This window comes from Chiloscyllium plagiosum, unplaced genomic scaffold, assembly GCF_037043375.1.
Source record: "Chiloscyllium plagiosum isolate Xiang-an unplaced genomic scaffold, Cpla_swu_hap1 HiC_scaffold_17, whole genome shotgun sequence".
NCBI lineage: Eukaryota > Metazoa > Chordata > Chondrichthyes > Orectolobiformes > Hemiscylliidae > Chiloscyllium > Chiloscyllium plagiosum.
This window is the reverse complement of record NW_028270155.1, coordinates 32,661,768-32,680,386: the sequence shown is the minus strand read 5'-3', so window position 1 is coordinate 32,680,386 and position 18,619 is coordinate 32,661,768. Positions and strand designations below refer to the sequence as shown.

The following is an 18,619-nucleotide window of genomic DNA, read 5'->3' as shown; positions in this document are numbered from 1 at the left end:
GAGTGGTCATCCACAACAAGCTTTCTTGGACTCTTCATGTGGATGCACTGGTTACAAAGGCCCAACAATGTCTCTTCTCCCTCAGGCAACTGAGGAAATTTGGCATGACGGCGAATACCCTTGCCAACTTTTATAGGTGCGCCATTGAGAGCATTCTGTCTGGATGTATCACTACCTGGTATGGTAACTATACTATTCAAGATCAGAGATGGTTACAGAGAGTGGTGAAGTCGGCCCGGATAATTACAAAGGCCAACCTCCATCTACCAGGCCCGCTACCAAGGGAAGGCTGCCACATTCTCAAAGATCCATCCCACCCTTTTCTATAATCTCTACCATCGGGGAGAAGGTACAGAAGTCTGAACGCATGCACCAGCTGGTTTCGTAACAGTTTCTACCCTACTGTTGTTAGAATACTGAATGGACTCTCAAACTCTTAACATTCGCCTGTGCCTGTGTTTTTTTTTGCCCCTGTTTACCTATTACTTACTTATCTAAGCTATTTAACTTTGTGATCTGCCTGTATTGCTCACAAGACAAAGCTTTTCAGTGTGCCTCGGGACACGTGACAATAAATTCAATTCCAATTCAATTTTCTGGTTGGCAATCAATGACTAGTGTGCCTCAGGGATCAGTGTTGGGACTGCAATTATTCACAATTTAAACAGATGGTTTGGAGTTGGGGACCACGTGTAGTGTGTCAAAGTTTACAGATGACATTAAAATGAGTGGTAGAGCAAAGTGTGCAGAGGATTGTGGAACTTTGAAAAGGGACAGAGAAAGTTTTAATAAGTGGGCAAGGTTCTGGCAGATGGAGTACAATGTTAATAAATATGAAGTCATCTGTTTTGGGAGGAATAATAGTAAAAAGGACTTGAATGGTAAAACAAATTGCACCATGCTGCTGTGCAGAGGGACCTGGGGTGTCCTTGTGCTTGAATCACACAAAGTTGGTTTGTCGGTGCAACAGCTAATTAAGAAGGCAAATGGAATTTTGTCCTTCATTGTGAAAAGGATTGAGTTTAAAAGCAGAGAGGTTATGTTGCAGCTGTATTGGGTACTGGTGAGGACATACCTGGAGAATTGCATGCAGTTTTGGTCTCCTTATTTCAGAGAGGATGTACTGGCGCTAGAGGGGTTGCAGAGAAGGTTCACTAGGTTGATTCTGGAGTTGAGAGGGTTTGGCTTATGAGGAGAGACTGAGTAGACTGGGGTTATATTCATTGGAATTTAGAAGAATGCAGCGGGGGGGGGGTGTTGGTGTGGGGTGGAGTGAATTTTTATAGAACATAAAATTATGAAGAGATAAATAAGAAAGAAATAGAGAGCATGTTTCCACTGGTGGATGAAACTGGGGTTAGAGTATTAGCCTCAAATTTAGGGGGAGCAGATTTAGGGCCGAATTGAAAAGGAACCTCTTGATGCAGAGGGTTGTGAATCTGTGGAATTCCCTGCCCAGTGAAGTAGTTGAGGCTTCCTCATTGAATGTATTTAAAGCTAAGATAAATATTTGAACAGTAAATGAATTAAGGCTTATAGTGAGAGGACTGGTAAGTAGAGGTGAGCCCACAAAGTTCAGTAATGATGTTATTGAATGGCAGGGTGGGCTTGAAGGGCCAGATGACCTACTCCTGCTCCTGGTTCTTAGGTTCTTACGAAAGCTAAAACTAAAAATCCTGGTTCTGTGGGACTTTTTTGTCTTTGACTTTACAGCAATTTCTGTTTTTGTATGTGATTTCCAGCATCCATTGTAGTTTTGGTTTTTATTTAAAAATGAACAGAATCCTTACTGAACTTCCTTGAGAAGTATGGTTCATATTTACTTTACAATAATTTAGTTATTTTACAAATTTTGGACCATTGATGCTTAAAATATATCATAGAATGACCTAGAGAAAAGTTACTACTTGCAAATTTTGTTTTCAACGGTGACACTATCAATTTTTAATCCAGGATAAGGATAAAATATCATGTAACAAGACTCCGAAGTTGGATCGAAGCGATGGAGGAAAAGAGGTGAAAGAGAAAGCATCAAAGAGGAAACTGCCTTTCTCTGTTGGAGTTAACAGCAGTGATCAGAAAGATTCAGACACAGGTAAGAAGGAGAAACTGCCAAAGGCAGGTGCATACATTTTTTTCCAGGATAAACTTCAGCTGCTGCAACATAAAATTGATTTAAAAATGAATAATTTTGATGCTGTCCCCATTTACAGTAACGGTTATGCAGCTGAATTCACAAGTAATGTTTTTTTCTACATCTTCAGAGGACACTGTCATCTTGAAAGATCCTTTTGTTTTTGCCTCTCCTGATGAAATTCTCAGAGCAAATCTGCAGACTCCCATTGAACTCCTAAAAGGCCTCCATACCCAGTACCACGAAAGCAGATGGTCAGATATCAGTAGGGTTGAGAGCTGCATGAGGTTCCAATATCTGCATGTCTTTAAAGATTGTAAGATTCTACCCATAGTCTCAGGTCTGGTTTGCTGATATGGGATTACAATGTAGCCAATTATTTTGATAACTTTATTTCATGTGAATGCTGGTCTGTACAATTTACACAATAAATTCATGAACCTGAATTAGCAGACCCGTTGTATGGGGGCTAGTTCAATTTGGGATGCCTCTGAATAAAGCACTAAAATTAACTTAAGATGTTCATCCTTGTAATTTTTCACAATCATGCCATGCAGTGAAACAGAAGAAAGTTGTTAATTACTAAATGCAATAAGTTAACATTGCATCAGATTAAAAATGTTTTTTAATTTATAACTTTGAAAAGAAGTATCGTAAAAAGTATGCAAATATTGTGTCATAGTCTGTCTTAAGTTTTTTTCTTCTTGACCATGGATTTCTGCTTGGTGCCTATTTATATTCTCCAACATTAGTGACATAACTGTATAAAGTTTGGAGTGTAACAAACACAGAATGCTGGAGAAACTCAGCAGGTCTGGCAGCATCTATAAAGAGAGGAAAACAGCTTGTGTTGAGTCTTGTACAGAACTACTCTGGAAGAGGTGCACTGCATTCAAGATGTTAACTCTCTCAACAGATGCTGCCAGACCTGCTGAGTTTTTCCTGCATTCTCTGTTTGTTTCAGACTTCCAGTGTTTGCAGTATTTTATTTTTATTCAAAAATTGTGTTAAGCATTCTGAAATGAAATACTTAATAGCCTGGTAAATATCAACCCCAACATAATTTTGTACAATTATTTTAAACAGTAAGGAACAGACAATAGCTGTGGCAGTGAAGTTGCAATAATTTTAGTGTTCTTCTTCCCAAGATGTGTGTAGTGCACTCAGTCATTTTTTTTTTCTACAAGAGCAAACAACTACAAAAACTAGTAATCTGAAGTAAGAAGATGAATGCTGGAAATACACAGCAGGACTGACAGTATCTGTGGAGAGAGAAAGAGTTAGCTGTGTGAAAGTAGAAAAAAACAAGCCTGTGTTAGTGATAACAGGTAATGAAAACTCTTTAGTATTGTTGGATGCCACCACAATGGTGTCATTTTCCATTGAGCCGAATGAATGACAACTTAACATTTGAAGTCTACTTCAATCACAATTTACATCAGTGACCTGGATGAAGAGAATAGGAGTGATATCTCCAAATTTGCTGGCTATATCTAGGAACATAAGTGAGAATTCAAAACGATAAAGCCAGATTAAGTGAGTGGGTAACAAGGTGGCAGATGAAATATAATGTGGATATGTATAAGCTGTTCACTTTGATAGTAAGGATAGAAAAATAGAATATTGGTTAAAGCACATGAAACTTTTGAATGTTGAAGCTCAGGGTGGTTAGATGTATACATTGAAGGCACACACATAGTAAACACACAAGCAAACTGCCTCTAAGAATGTTGCAAATCTAAATAAAAATAGAAAATGCTGGTCAGTTTAATCAGCATCTATGAAAAGAGTACCCAGAGTTAACATTCCAATCTGATTATTTTAACAGAACAGAATGTTAGCTATGATAAGTGATAAAGAATGCAAATAGCATATTGGCCTATACTGCAAGAGAATTGGAGTGCAAACATAGGGAGTCTTGCTAGAGTTGTAGAAGACTAAATGAGACTCACCTGGAATATAGTGTGCAGTTATATTCCCGATAACCAAGGAAGGTTATTCTTGTCTTGCTGGTATAGGGAACGTTTTACTGGATTGGAAAACTTGTTCTGTGATAGGTGAATAAATTGAAACTTTACTCGCTGAAGTTTAGAAGCATGATTGTTGATCGCATTGAACTATGTAGGTTTCTTAAGGGATCATTGAGATAGATACTGTTTGGTTGTTCACATGGGTGCATCTAGGACATGGACGCACAGCTTCAGGATAAGGGGTCATTCAATCAGATTGAGATAATAAAATGTTGTGAAGCTGAGACCTTATCTACCAGAGGATTGTAGATGATGCATCATGATATGAATTCAGGACTTATATCAGATTTTTGATCTCTTGGAATTTAAGACTACAGGGACTGCAATGGAAGATGGAATTGAAGTAGAAGATCAGCCAACAACACTGAAGGAACAATGGTATATTTCCAAGTTAGGGTTGTGAGTGTCCTGAAGGGGAGCTTACGGCAGTGGTATGGCCGTGTAACTGCTGCTTTTGTCCTTCTTGGTGGCAGTGGTTGTGAGTTTAGAAGGTGCTGTCTAAGGAGTCTTTGTGAATTCCAACAGTGCATCTTGTAGATGATGTGCAGTACTGGTCCTGAGTGTTGGGGGTGGATGGAGTGGATGTTTGTGCATGTGGTGTTAATCAGCCAGGAGTTTTATTCTGGATCATGTCATTTGAGCTGCACTTCGCCAACCAAGTGGGGAGTGTTTCATCACCCTCTTGATTTCTACCTTGTATTTGATGAATTCCTTAGGCTTTGGGGAGTGAGGTGCTGAGTCACTTTACTGCATGTTTCTGACGTGTTCTTGTAGCAGATATATTTATGTGACTAATCCAGTTTAGTTTCTAATCAATGTTATGAAGGGGGCAGTTAGCTTAATTGGCTGGGCAGCTAGTTTGTGATGTAACTGATTTGCTGAGCTTACCATGAAGGACTCTCCTTCTCAACTTGCCCTCCGTCATCTGAAGTGCGATGACCCTTGGGTTAAACCTGACAAGTTATCTCTCTCTAATGAAAGCAGAGCTAGAGTCTGGTAAAACTGTGGCAACTTTTACTTGATTTCCAGGATGTTGATACTGGGGGATTCAGCAATTGGTAATGCCATTGGATGTCAAAGGATGATGGCTAGGTTGTCTCTTGTTGGAAATGGTTATTACCTGGTATTTGTGTGACGTGAGCATGATTTGCCACCAGTCAGCCCAAACCTGAATATAGTCCAGGTAGCAATGGACTGCTTCAGTATCTTAGCAGTCTTAAGTTCTTAAATTTTGGAATAAAAATCATACAGTGAATTTATTATCTTGGTGGCTGCTGACAGGTATAGTCTTTGCCTTGATGTAATGAACGTGTTAGAACTTTACAGGGAAGTAAGGCCGGACTAAATAAAAATCTGTTTTAGCATTAAAAATATTCTAATATAATAAATTATTTGCCACTATTCATACACACATTTTTGTACAGTTAGTATTATTGGAATAGTTTTGATAATTCTCTTCTGAAGCACTATGTGAAGTGTTATGTTGCTAAAGATGCAACTTAAGTCCACATTGTTGTCAAAAATGCTTGTTACGAATTTTACAATTTTATGTATTAATATGCTTTTAGGGACATTGAATTTACTTAATAATTTGGACTGTAAGACTTCTCTAACTAAACTTGTGGGCGACACGGTGGCGCAGTGGTTAGCTCTGCTGCCTCACAGCTCCAGAGACCCGGATTCAATTCCCGCCTCAGGCGACTGACTGTGTGGAGCTTGCACATTCTCCCCGTGCCTGCGTGGGTTTCCTCCGGGTGCTCCGGTTTTCTCCCACAGTCCAAAAATGTGCAGGTTAGGTGAATTGGCCATGCTAAATTGCCCATAGTGTTAAGTGAAGGGGTAAATGTAGAGGAATGGATCTGGGTGGGTCGCTCTTCGGAGAGTCGGGTGTGGACTTGTTAGGCCAAAGGGCCTGTTTCCATACTATAAGTAAGTAAAGTAAAAGTCAGTAATCTAAACAAATTAATGCATGTTTTTCTTTGATACTTAATTGTAATAAAGTATCAATTGTTGGAACTACAGTGACATCATGATTAGTTGGGAAAAAGTTACAGTTACATAGAACATAGAACATAGAAGAATACAGCGCAGTACAGGCCCTTTGGCCCTCGATGTTGCGCCGATCCAAGCCCACCTAACCTATACTAACCCACTATCCTCCATATACCTATCCAATGCCCGCTTAAATGCCCATAAAGAGGGAGAGTCCACCACTGCTACTGGCAAGGCATTCCATGAACTTACGACTCGCTGAGTGAAGAACCTACCCCTAACTTCAGTCCTATATCTACCCCCCCTTAATTTAAAGCTATGCCCCCTTGTAATACCCGACTCCATACGCGGGAAAAGGTTCACACTGTCAACCCTATCTAACCCCCTAATCATCTTGTACACCTCAATCAAGTCACCCCTAAACCTTCTTTTCTCTAATGAAAACAGCCCCAAGTGTCTCAATCTTTCCTCATACGATCTTCCTTCCATACCAGGCAACATCCTGGTAAACCTCCTCTGCACCCGTTCCAGTGCCTCCACATCCTTCCTATAGTATGGCGACCAAAACTGCACACAATATTCCAGATGCGGCCGCACCAGAGTCTTATACAACTGCATCATGACCTCAGGACTCCGGAACTCAATTCCTCTACCAATAAAAGCCAGTACGCCATATGCCTTCCTCACTGCACTATTTACCTGGGTGGCAACTTTCAGAGATCTGTGTACATGGACACCAAGATCCCTCTGCTCATCCACACTACCAAGTATCCGACCATTAGCCCAGTACCCCATCTTTTTGTTATTCTTCCCAAAGTGAATCACCTCACACTTAGCTACATTGAATTCCATTTGCCACCTTTCTGCCCAGCTCTGCAGCTTCTCTATATCCTGCTGTAACCTGCCACATCCTTCCTCACTGTCAACAACTCCTCCGACTTTCGTATCATCTGCAAACTTGCTCACCCAACCTTCTAACCCCTCTTCCAGGTCATTTATAAAAATGACAAACAGCAATGATCCCAAAACAGATCCTTGCGGAACACCGCTAGTGACGGCACTCCATGAAGAAACTTTGCCATCAACTACTACCCTCTGTCTTCTTCCATCCAGCCAATTCCTAATCCAAACCTCCAACTCACCCTCAATGCCATATCTCCGTATTTTCTGCAGTAGCCTACCATGGGGAACCTTATCAAACGCCTTACTAAAATCCATATATACCACATCTACCGCTTTCCCCTCATCAACCTCCTTCGTCACCTTTTCAAAGAATTCAATAAGGTTTGTGAGGCACGACCTGCCCTTCACAAAACCATGCTGACTATCCTTGATCACATTATTCCTATCCAGATGTGCATAAATCCTATCCCTTACAATTCTCTCTAAGACTTTGCCCACAACAGAAGTGAGACTCACCGGCCTATAGTTACTAGGGTTATCCCTACTCCCCTTTTTGAACAAGGGAACCACATTTGCTATCCTCCAGTCTTCTGGCACTACTCCTGTAGACAAAGAGGACATAAAAATCAAGGCCAATGGCTCTGCAATCTCCTCCCTTGCTTCCCAGAGAATCCTAGGATAAATGCCATCAGGCCCACGGGACTTATCTATTTTCACCTTTTCCAGGATTTCCAACACCTCTTCTCTACATACCTCAAAGCTATCCATTCTACTTATTTGTGACTCAGTATTCACATCGACGACAATGCCCAGTTCCTGAGTAAATACTGAAGAAAAGTATTCATTCAGTGTCTCCCCAATCTCTTCCGCCTCCACACGCAACTTCCCACTATTATCCTTGACTGGACCTATTCCTACCCTAGTCATTCTTTTATTCCTAACATACCTATAGAAAGCCTTAGGGTTTTCCCTAATCCTACCGACTAAGGACCTTTCATGTCCCCTCCTTGCTGCTCTTAGCTCTCTCTTCAGGTCCTTCCTGGCTACCCTATAACTCTCAATCGCCCCAATTGAACCTTCACGTCTCATCTTGAGATAAGCCGCCCTCTTCCATTTAACAAGGGATTCCAATTCCTTATTAAACCACGGCTCCCTCGCACGACCCTTTCCTCCCTGCCTGACAGGTACATAATTATCAAGGACACTCAATAGTTGCTCCTTGAACAAGCTCCACATATCATTTACACTCTTGCCTTGGAGTCTACTTTTCCAAGCCACACATCCTAAGTCATGCCTCACCGCATCATAATTTCCCTGCCCCCAGCTATAACTCTTGCCCTGTAGTACACACTTATCCCTCTCCATCACGAGAGTAAAAATCACCGAATTATGGTCACTATCCCCAAAGTGCTCACCTACCTCTAATTCTAACACCTGGCCTGGTTCGTTACCCAGAACCAAATCCAGTATGGCCTCACCTCTTGTTGGCCTGTCTACATATTGTGTCAGGAAACTCTCCTGCACACATTGAACAAACACTGACCCATCTAACGAACTTGAGCTATAGCTTTCCCAATCAATATCAGGAAAGTTAAAGTCCCCCATAACAACCACCCTATTACTGTCACTCATCTCCTGAATCACCTTCCCTATCCTTTCTTCAATGATTCTAGGACTATTAGGAGGCCTGTAAAAGACTCCTAACAGGGTGACCTCACCTTTCCTATTCCTAACCTCAGCCCAAACTACCTCAGATGGCAAGTCCTCATCCATCGTCCTTTCCACCACTGTTCTGCTTTGCAATCAGTGGTGAAGGCATGTGCTCATTATTGGTTACATTTGCTGCTCCCAAGAAGCTTTTTGTGGGCTTTTACTCTATCATGTGGTTTCCAGATTCTCTGCAGAGGGACGATGCCAACTCCCGATGGCCTTATCACAATATCCAGTGAAATATGATGTAGTTTTCCTGTCACAGTTCAAAGTTATTGGGCCCTATGGGAACTCAAATAGGAAAGAAGTTAGTGTAGTACATGAATGAAATAGCAATGATATTAGTAGTCATGTCCCCTGTTGATTTCATTGCGCTATGCCTCACTGAGTTAGTGTGCTGGAAATCAAGCCCAATTATTCCTGGAATCTCTCAAATGCTACAAATGTTATCAAAGTATGCAAAGTCCTAATTTATCTGTTGGATAGACCCAGGTTAACAAAAAAACATGGACCAGACTCTTATACTTAAGAATTCCTAATTATTATGGATGAGTAAATTCTAATTGCAGATAGGTAGCTATGAACTATCAACATATGGCTGTACTGGTTAAAATTCTAACCTGCTCCTAAAACTCCTACACACAGGCATAGAGAAACAGAAAAACATTGGCTTTATAGGCTGAGAAAAAAAAACCTAAGAACCACAGTTGAACCACGTCACGCCCATGCCACTGACATAAGCCTTTTGTATGACAGGACTTTCTGTTCTTCAGTCTCTCTTAGTTTGTTGCAGGACATCTAGGCGGTTGATACACTAATCGCAAAGTTTCTTAGTTACTGCTTCAAGTCACAGTCTACAGGGGGCAAAAATATACTGAAAACAAAAAATGCTGGAAATCACAGCACATCAGGCAACATCTGTGGAGAGAGAACAAGCTAACATTTTGAGCCGAGATGACACTTCATGATAGCTTTGCAATTTTTGTTTTCAGTACAGATTTCAGCCTGTGCAATAATTTCCTTCTACATGGGAATAAATATATTTTATTTTCTTCAGACTTAAGGTATTTTTGCTGCAGAGGCACACCCTTTCCAGAGGTCCCAAAGCTGCTTCCTATATTGTTCTTACCCACAAGAACCAATCAAAGTTCTCACAACTAGTCATAATTCCAGAATTCATAATTTGTTGCTGGCTGAATTTGGTCATACATTCTGGTACCAATCCATCTACTACTACCTTACCCCAATGCTTGCAAAGCAACAGTGTAAACATGACTAAGAGTCATTTTCAGTAATCTGATTTTTAGAAGTACAGTAAATTGATTTTTTGAATTACAGCAATTCTTCCCTCAGCCTTTGGTTGTAATATAATCCTTTTCCCAGTTCAGTGCACAATCAAAAATAAAGTAAAATGTAAAAGCATGGTCTTTTACAATTTGACTGATTGAATAAAACATGATCAACCAAAGACATTCGAGGATTTGAAAATAGATCATTTCCTATGGCATTCAGAGAAAATGGAGAATATGGTAATTTTCTCATGTTCTCATTTTATTTCTTCTTTTTCTCCACCTTTATCAGACTTTTGTCTCTCTCCAGATAACTGCCTTTCGCTTTTCTGTTTCCGTGTTTCCTTTCAGATCACCTGGGAAAAGGAATCAACAACTACAGACCCGTGGCATTTGGGGTGGGAATTTTAGGGAAAATGTGACCTCCTTGCCACATTCTCCTTCAGTCACTTGTGCTAGAACAAATAATTCATTAGTGCAAATAGAAATTACTCATGAAGGTGCAGATGCTGTATATATTGTTTCCAAATACATAGAGTCATGGAAACAGACCCTTTGGTCTAACCCATCCATGCTGACCAGATGTCCCAACCCAATCTAGTCCCACCTGCCAGCACCCGGCCCATATCCTTCCAAACCCTACCTATTCATATGCCCATCCAAATGCCTTGTAAATGTTGCAATTGTACCAGCCTCCATCACTTCCTCTGGCAGCTCATTCAATACACGTACCACCCTCTCTGTGAAAAAATTGCCCCTTCGGTCCCTTTTATATCTTTCCCCTCTCACACTAAACCTATGCCCTCTAGTTCTGGATCCCAGGGAAAAGACTTTGTCTATTTATCCTATCCATGCCCCTCATACTTTTGTAAACCTCTATAAGGTCACCCCTCAGGCTCCAACGCTCCAGGGAAAACAGCCCCAGCCTGTTCAGCCTCTCCCTATAGCTCAAATCCTCCAACCCTGGCAACATCCTTATGAATTTTTTCTGAACCCTTTCAAGTTTCACAACATCTTTCCGATAGGAAGGAGACCAGAATTGCACGCAATATTCCAACAGTGGCCTAACTAATGTCCTGCACAGCCGCAACATGACCTCCCAACTCTGTACTCAATACTCTGACCAATAAAAGAAAGTATACCAAACGCCTTCTTCACTATCCTATCTACCTGCGACTCCACTTTCAAGGAACTATGAACCTGCACTCCAAGGTCTCTTTGTACCATTACGTATATAAGTCCTGCTAAGATTTGCTTTCCCAAAATGCAGCACCTCGCATTTATCATAACTGGTGTGTTTTTTTTAAAGAGTTTGCTATTTGATTTACTGATTTTTGTGCTTCATTTTCTTAAAACCATAGCTAATCAATGAAGATTCCTTATGAGTTACAGGTGGCCCTACGTACAAGTCCATATTGATATGCAACAAGTGTGGAGCCTAATAGTGTTTCCTGCTCTCTCGGCAACAGTGATGGGATATTCTTTTAAATACTTCATCTTACTGTCATTTATTAACGTGGGGATTCAAAAACTATTTACATTTGTGATTTTCTATCTGTTCAGATCCCTATAACCATATATTAAACATTTAGTTTAGTCACTGTCTTGATGAAGCTAGAAATATGCGGAAAGAACATTGGTTATTTTTGGTAGAAATGTGTAATGGTTTTATGTTGTCCCCGTACGAAAAAAAGGAAAGCATGTTTGTATTACCTTATTCACCCAGTGACATTGACAGCTATTCACAGGATTTATTTGAATTAAATCTCTCTTTTTTTTATTGAATTCAGCAGCATCATAAAGGCAGTAGAAGTGCTCAATCTCCTCTGTTTATGGATTGGTTAGGGGAGGTGCTGCAATATGGGTTTAATGAGATAAATTTGGAGGTGACGTTATAGTAAACTGTGTTCTAAATTTTTAATATATGATAGTGGTGACATGAGACCTGCATGTTTTTATGCTTGTTGTCCAGAGAATATTTTAAGAGGTTTATCTTTGAAACTGCAGATGCTTTTTCTGCAATGAAATCTAGCTTTCTGCTTGGTTTACAGTGCAGTTTGCTCCCTGTTGTGATTGGAGTGTCTACTCTGTTCCTCAGTGTATACTTTCTCCAACAGGTTTTTGCAGGCTGCATTGGGAAGGAAATGCTCAGGTAAGAAAGAGGCAATTAAAGTTGCTCATGTTTAGTTTTAAAGTGAGTCATTAAAAATGTTGAAGCCTCAATAGTCCTAATGACTTGTCTGTGTTTTAAAATTTGGTAGTTGAAATCTGTGATGATCCTGCTACCAAAATGTCCAGTGTGTCTACAGACAATTGAACTCTAGGATTTACATTGATTAGCTATTTCATCAAGAATAGAAAGTCTATAATGTTGCATGATTTCTCTTTTCAATGTATTGTTGACTTTTTGAAATGCATGATGCAGCTATTCTGGATAATTGGCTTAGATCAGAATTCAGAATAACTTTCCTTTTTTGTGTCTCAGATCCATTGGTAATATAATTTTAGGTTCAACTTTAAGTTCACTTTGGTAATAGTTTAACTTTTCATTTCCTCGTTGCACAGATGCAAACTGATGATAATGAGTATGAGGGATTTTCATTTTATTGGAACATTGAGGCAGATTATGTCCAGGAATAGAGTGCAAGATATATTTCCATTTTTCTATATCCCAATTTCGAATCAATCAAGATTTGTAACATACAGCTTTTTTGTATACTACTTGGGATTTGATTACCGCAAAAATTTAATAATTCATTGTTAAAAATCTCACAATATCAGGTTACAGTCCAAAAGGTTTATTTGAAAGTACTAGTTTTTGGACCGCTGCTCCTTCATTAGGTAGTTTAACTTTGTCCACCCCAGTCCAACACCGGCACTTCCACATCATAATAATTAATTGACAATTTTGTGCTTGACTACACGAACCATAGAAGTAAAGTTGCATCACAAAGCATTCAATGTATTTTAGATCGGCTATATAAATGTAAGTATGCTGCATAGGATTTCTTCAGTTTGAAATGTATGGACTATAATGGATTAAATATTCATTTTGATAATGTACAGATGTTAATTGGACTCCTTGAATGTACGTTAGAGTCCTCTTTGATCCTTTGTTCCCTCTCAATCCTCATATAAGTTTATAGTTGAACTATAAAGTGCAACTATCTGATACCCATCATGTGCAATACAAACATAGTTTACGAGATCCCATGCAAAAACTACATGAAACACTATATAGGACAAACAGGCAGACAGCCAGCAATCAGCATCCATGCACACCAACTAGCCACTGTCCCTGGTAGCCATACACACAGATGACAAGGACCTCAAATTCAATTGGGACAAAACAAGAAGAAGACGACAAGCTAAACAAAGGACAGCCAGAGAATTTCTAGAGGCATGGCGCTTATCCATGGACTCCATCAATAAACACATTGACCTAGACCCAGTGTACCGACAATTGCAGCGAATAACCGGAATGGGGAACAAGAAGCAGCAGGAACAAAAGTAAGCAAATTCCAGAAGAGTCGGTATAGCAGTGCTTTACAGGTTTCAAAGCACTGAGGATATCACAGAGAAAGGGCACAAAACATCTGCAAATCAACTTCCCAGCTTGGCTAACATGCCCACAAGTATTGCATAAGGTACAAGTAATCAAACTCGACAACTCACATTTTGAAGTCCATATGTCAAAAGGTGGGATGAACAACACATTCCTTTTATGGACAATAAGATGAAAAGGACAGAGATATGTTACTGCTGAGTCCATTACAAATAGGCGAAATGGATCTTTGTCAAATTAAGTGAATGAAAGAAGAAGGAGCAAATAGAACTGTAGATCGGCATTGGGAAAATATTTATAGAACATAGAACATTACAGCGCAGTACAGGCCCTTTGGACCTCGATGTTGCACTGACCTGTGGAATAAATCTGAAGCCCATCTATCCTACTCTATTCCATTTTTATCCATAGGTCTATGCAATGACCATTTAAATGTCCTTTAAGTTGGCAAGTCAACTGCTGTTGCAGGTAGGGCATTCCATGCCCCTACTACTCTGAGTAAAGAAACTACCGCTGACGTCCCTCAAATTAAAGCTATGTCCCCTCGTGCTAGCCATCACCATTGGAGGAAAAAGGCTCTCACTGTTCACCTTATCTAACCCTCTGATTATCTTATTACTCAATTGTGTCACCCCTCAACCTCTTTCTCTCTAATGAAAACAGCCTCAAGTCCCTCAGCCTTTGCTCATAAGACTTTCCCTCCATACCAGGCAACATCCTAGTAAATCACCTCTGAACCCTTTCCAAAGTTTCCACATCCTTCCTATGATGCGGTGACCAGAACTGCACGCAGTACTCCAAGTGCGGCTGCACCAGAGTTTTGTACAGCTGCAGCATGATCTTGTGGCTCCGAAACTCAATCCTTCTACCAATAAAAGCTAACACACCGTATCTCACCTTAACAGCCCTAGTAACCTGGGTGGTAACTTTCAGGAATCTATGTAAATGGACACCGAGATCTCTCTGCTCATCTACACTTGTCAAGAATCTTACCATTACCATAGTATTCTTTATCCCTGTTGCTCCTTCGAAGTGAATCACCTCACACTTTTCCACATTAAACTCCATTTGCCACCTCTCAGCCCAGCTCTGCAGCTTATATTTGTCCCTCTGTAACCTGCAACATCCTTCAGCACTATCCACAATTCCACTGACCTTAGTGTCATCTGCAAATTTACCACCTCCCCCTCGCGAATGTCAATTCTGTCTAGTCGAGAAGCTGTATCTCAGTATTCTCCTCAACAACGTTGTCTTTTTCCAGTGTGAATACTGACGAAAAATATTCATTTAGCGCTTCCGTTATCTGTTTGGACTCCACGCACAACTTGTCACTACTATCCTTGATTGGCCCTAATCTTTGTCTCGTCATTCTTTTACTCCTGATATACCTATGGAAAGATTTAGGGTTTTCCATGATCCTACCTACCAAAGACTTCTCATGTCCTCTCCTGACTCTTAGTTCTCTCTTTAGGTCTTTCCTGGCTAATTTGTAACTCCCATGCGCCCTAACTGAGCTTTCACGTTACATCCTAACATAAACTGCCTTCTTCCTCTTGACAAGAGAGTCAACTTCTTTAGTAAACCACGGCTCCCTCGCTTGACCACTTCCTCCCTGCCTGACAGGTACATACTTATTGACGACATGCAGTAGCTGTTCTTTGAATAAGCTCCACATTTCAATTGTGCCCATCCCCTGCTGTTTCCTTCCCCATCCTGCAACCTAAATCTTGCCTAATCACATCGTAATTGCCTTTCCCCAGCAATAACTCTTGCCCTGCATTATATACGTATCACTTTCCACCGCTAAAGTAAACATAACTGAATTGTGGTCACTATCACTAAAGTGCTCGCATATCTCCAAATCTGACACCAGGCCGGGTTCATTATCCAGTACCAAATCCAATATGGCCTTGCCCCTTGTTGGCTTGTCTACATACTGTGTCAGGAAACCATCCTGACACATTGGACAAAAATTGACCCATCTGAAATACTGAAGCTATAGTATTTCCAGTCAATATTTGGAAAATTAAAGTACCCCATAACAACTACCCTGTTACACTTGTTCCTCTCCAGAATTATTTTGGCTATCCTCTACATCTCTGGAACTATTTGGAGGCCTATAGAAAACTCCCAACAGGGTGACCTTTCTTTTCCTGTTTCTAACCTCATCCCATACTACCTCAGTACAAGTGTCTTCAAACATTCTTTCTACTACTGTAATACTGTCCTTGATTAACAATGCCACACCCCTCCCCCCCCCCCCCCCCCCCCTTTTTACCATCTTCTTTGTTCTTACTAAAACATCTAAATCCCGGTACCTGCAACAATAGTTCCTGTCCCTGCTCTATCCATGTCTCGGAAATGGCCACAACATAAAAGTCCCAGGTACCAATCCACGCTGCAATTTCATCCACCTTATTCCGATGCTCCTGGCGTTGAAGTAGACACACTTCAAACCACCTTCCTGCTTGCCAGTGAACTCTTGCATCCTTGAAAACTATATTTCTGACCTCACTACATTTAATCGAAAGATGGAAGGTTAGGATTCAAAACACATATGAATGAAAAAATGTTTGAAGAGCTGATGTTTCATTGATGAAAAGGTCCATTCAATCAAGTTTTAAACCATATTTAGTGATGAGAGAAGCAAAAGGGCAAGAAACATCTTCCAATACAGGATAATAAAAAGACCTTGTGTATTGGCAAATTGTGTTAATAAGATAGTCAAGATTAGACTACCAAGAGATAACTAGTTATTTAGTTTTCATAGAGAAGCTGGACAAATTTACTAAACATGAGAGAACAGATGGTGGAGGCAACTGGTTAATGAAATGGAATTAAATAACTTCTTCAGACTTTGGTCAGCAAATCAGACATGAAACAATCTTGGAGTCAATGAAACTGGACATTTTTGGACTATAGTTTTCCTAATTCTCATGGAAAGGACTATAGCTCAGATGAATGAAAATGTGCAAACATTATAACCCTCTTTAAAACTGAACTCCAGGATAGATGAGAAAAGTTTTTAGACATGGTGACTCATTCCACTTATTGTTAAACTCCTAGAATCTATAATCAAGAATAAAGTTAGTAAATACTTAAAATAAAAATCAATATAAATGAAAGGTTGCTAATCATGATCAGTCAGAACAGATTCTGAAAGACATCATACTTGACCAACTGTGTTAAAGTCTTTGAATGTGAGAAGATAGATGAAAAAAAGTGCAACAAATGTGGTTTTTATAAATTCTAAATAAAACATTTTATAAGGTACCAAATGAAAAGTGGGGGGAAAAAAGTGCACTTGTCAGGTGAGGGGGGAGGTTGAGAAGGAGGTTCCGCAATGGTACCCTCAGCTAATGTGGGAATTGAGCCCATGTTGTTCAGGTTAGACTGCAATCCAGCCATCCAACCAACTGAGCTAATGATTCCTTGCTATATATGTGTTGCTCATGATGCTTCTGGTGCAGATAGAATTCTGTCTTGTGGCACTTTCGCTTCCCTATTCCTGGACTGGGCAGCTCAGGTTGAAGTCCTATCTGCTCCAGCAGTGTGCAATAACATCTCAAAACAGGTAGTTTAGAAAATATCTACAATGTTTTCTGTACTGTAAATTTGCCTCGTTTGCTACATTTAGCTACTAAAATTAACAAAGACTGTCAATACATTGGTTCGAGTGGAAACCTGAAAACAGGATTTTTCAACCTGTTTTATATGTAAGTTTTATCAAATGCTTCAGTAGTATCATTTTTTAAAGATAATAACATTTAATGCACTGCAAATCATAATCTTGCATTAAGTACACAAGGCTGGAAATCAGACTTTTTAAAAAATTAGGCAGCTCAAGCAACTTCAGTGTCAATGCCAATATAACCTAATTCACAACATCTTTCCTATTTTAGTTCTTCCCACTTCTCATTTTGCTCTGCAATCGTATCTTTTTCCATATGATCACACTCCCCTCAGTTTCACGAGAGAATAGCCTATGGTTCAGTTGGACCATGGTGACTTTACTTGATCTACTGTAGAATGGAAACCTTATTATCTAACTGCCAAAATGTTGGGCAAAATCCTGTATCTGATCCTTAATAGTGAGCAATTGATATTTGTGATGGCATTGATATTGGTTTGACTATTGCTTGGGAACTAATAATTAAACTATTTGACTTTGGTGAGTGTTGAGCGTCTGTACTATTGTTGCTACTGTAACCACCCAAGAAAATGGTGCAAATTTCAACATATTCCCATTTGAACCTTGTAGCTGGTGAATATCCTCCAACCTGATCAGCTGATGACCGATTAAAGTACCTAGTTTCTTCCCAGTCTGCAAAACAAAATCCTCTTTCAGCATTCTTAGCTTGACTGGATCCTTTACCTGAGGCTTAATTGCTGTAGATGTCCAGCTATAATGGACAAACTTATTTTAGTACTATGTAGTTTTATCCTTCTCTTTGGAAAGTGGGACAACCATACAACAGTGTGATCACAAAAACCGCTTGACAATCCAGCAAAAATCAAACTTGCTAGTCGTGGAAGAAAGATAATTATTTTGTAACAGTTTATCCAGTACGGTTTTGTGCATATACTGATGTTTGGTGGATTTTGCACCAGACTGAAACACTTTCATGTTAAACTACAAACTGTCTGATGACTTAGGGAAAGAAAATACCTTGTATAATATGCACAAGAAGCAAGAAAGAGGAAGCCTTTGTGAGAAATATTGAAATTCTTGAACCTTAAACAGATTCACTTAGGAGTTTGAAGAAGAAAAATAACTATTTCATAAGAAAATGCAATGATAATCACATATATTTTTCAGTGGTGCCAAAGTAATAGTTTATGCTTATTGTCATGAACTATATTAATTTTACAACTTTGCTGTCATAAAGCGAAATGAGAACTATCAACAGCAGAAAATGCATTGTAGATACATGTGAATAATTCATGTAAATTACTGTATTATAAATGCAATCCTATCAGAATTGAAATTTGCAGA

At 39.7% G+C, this 18,619-nt stretch overlaps 1 protein-coding gene across 4 annotated transcripts in view; it reads left to right on the top strand.

The window, feature by feature from the left end:
- Positions 1–18,619, top strand: part of ankrd11 (ankyrin repeat domain 11) — a 192,268-nt gene that overhangs the window by 100,881 nt on the left and 72,768 nt on the right. For all 4 annotated transcript variants that reach the window (XR_015759940.1, XM_087995805.1, XM_087995804.1 and 1 more), the window contains exon 4: positions 1,954–2,095. Coding sequence is in view for 3 of the 4 variants with exons in the window: in XM_087995805.1 (XP_087851931.1) it covers positions 1,954–2,095 (142 nt within the window). In the remaining variant the exon portion in view is untranslated. The remainder of the gene's footprint in view (positions 1–1,953; positions 2,096–18,619) is intronic.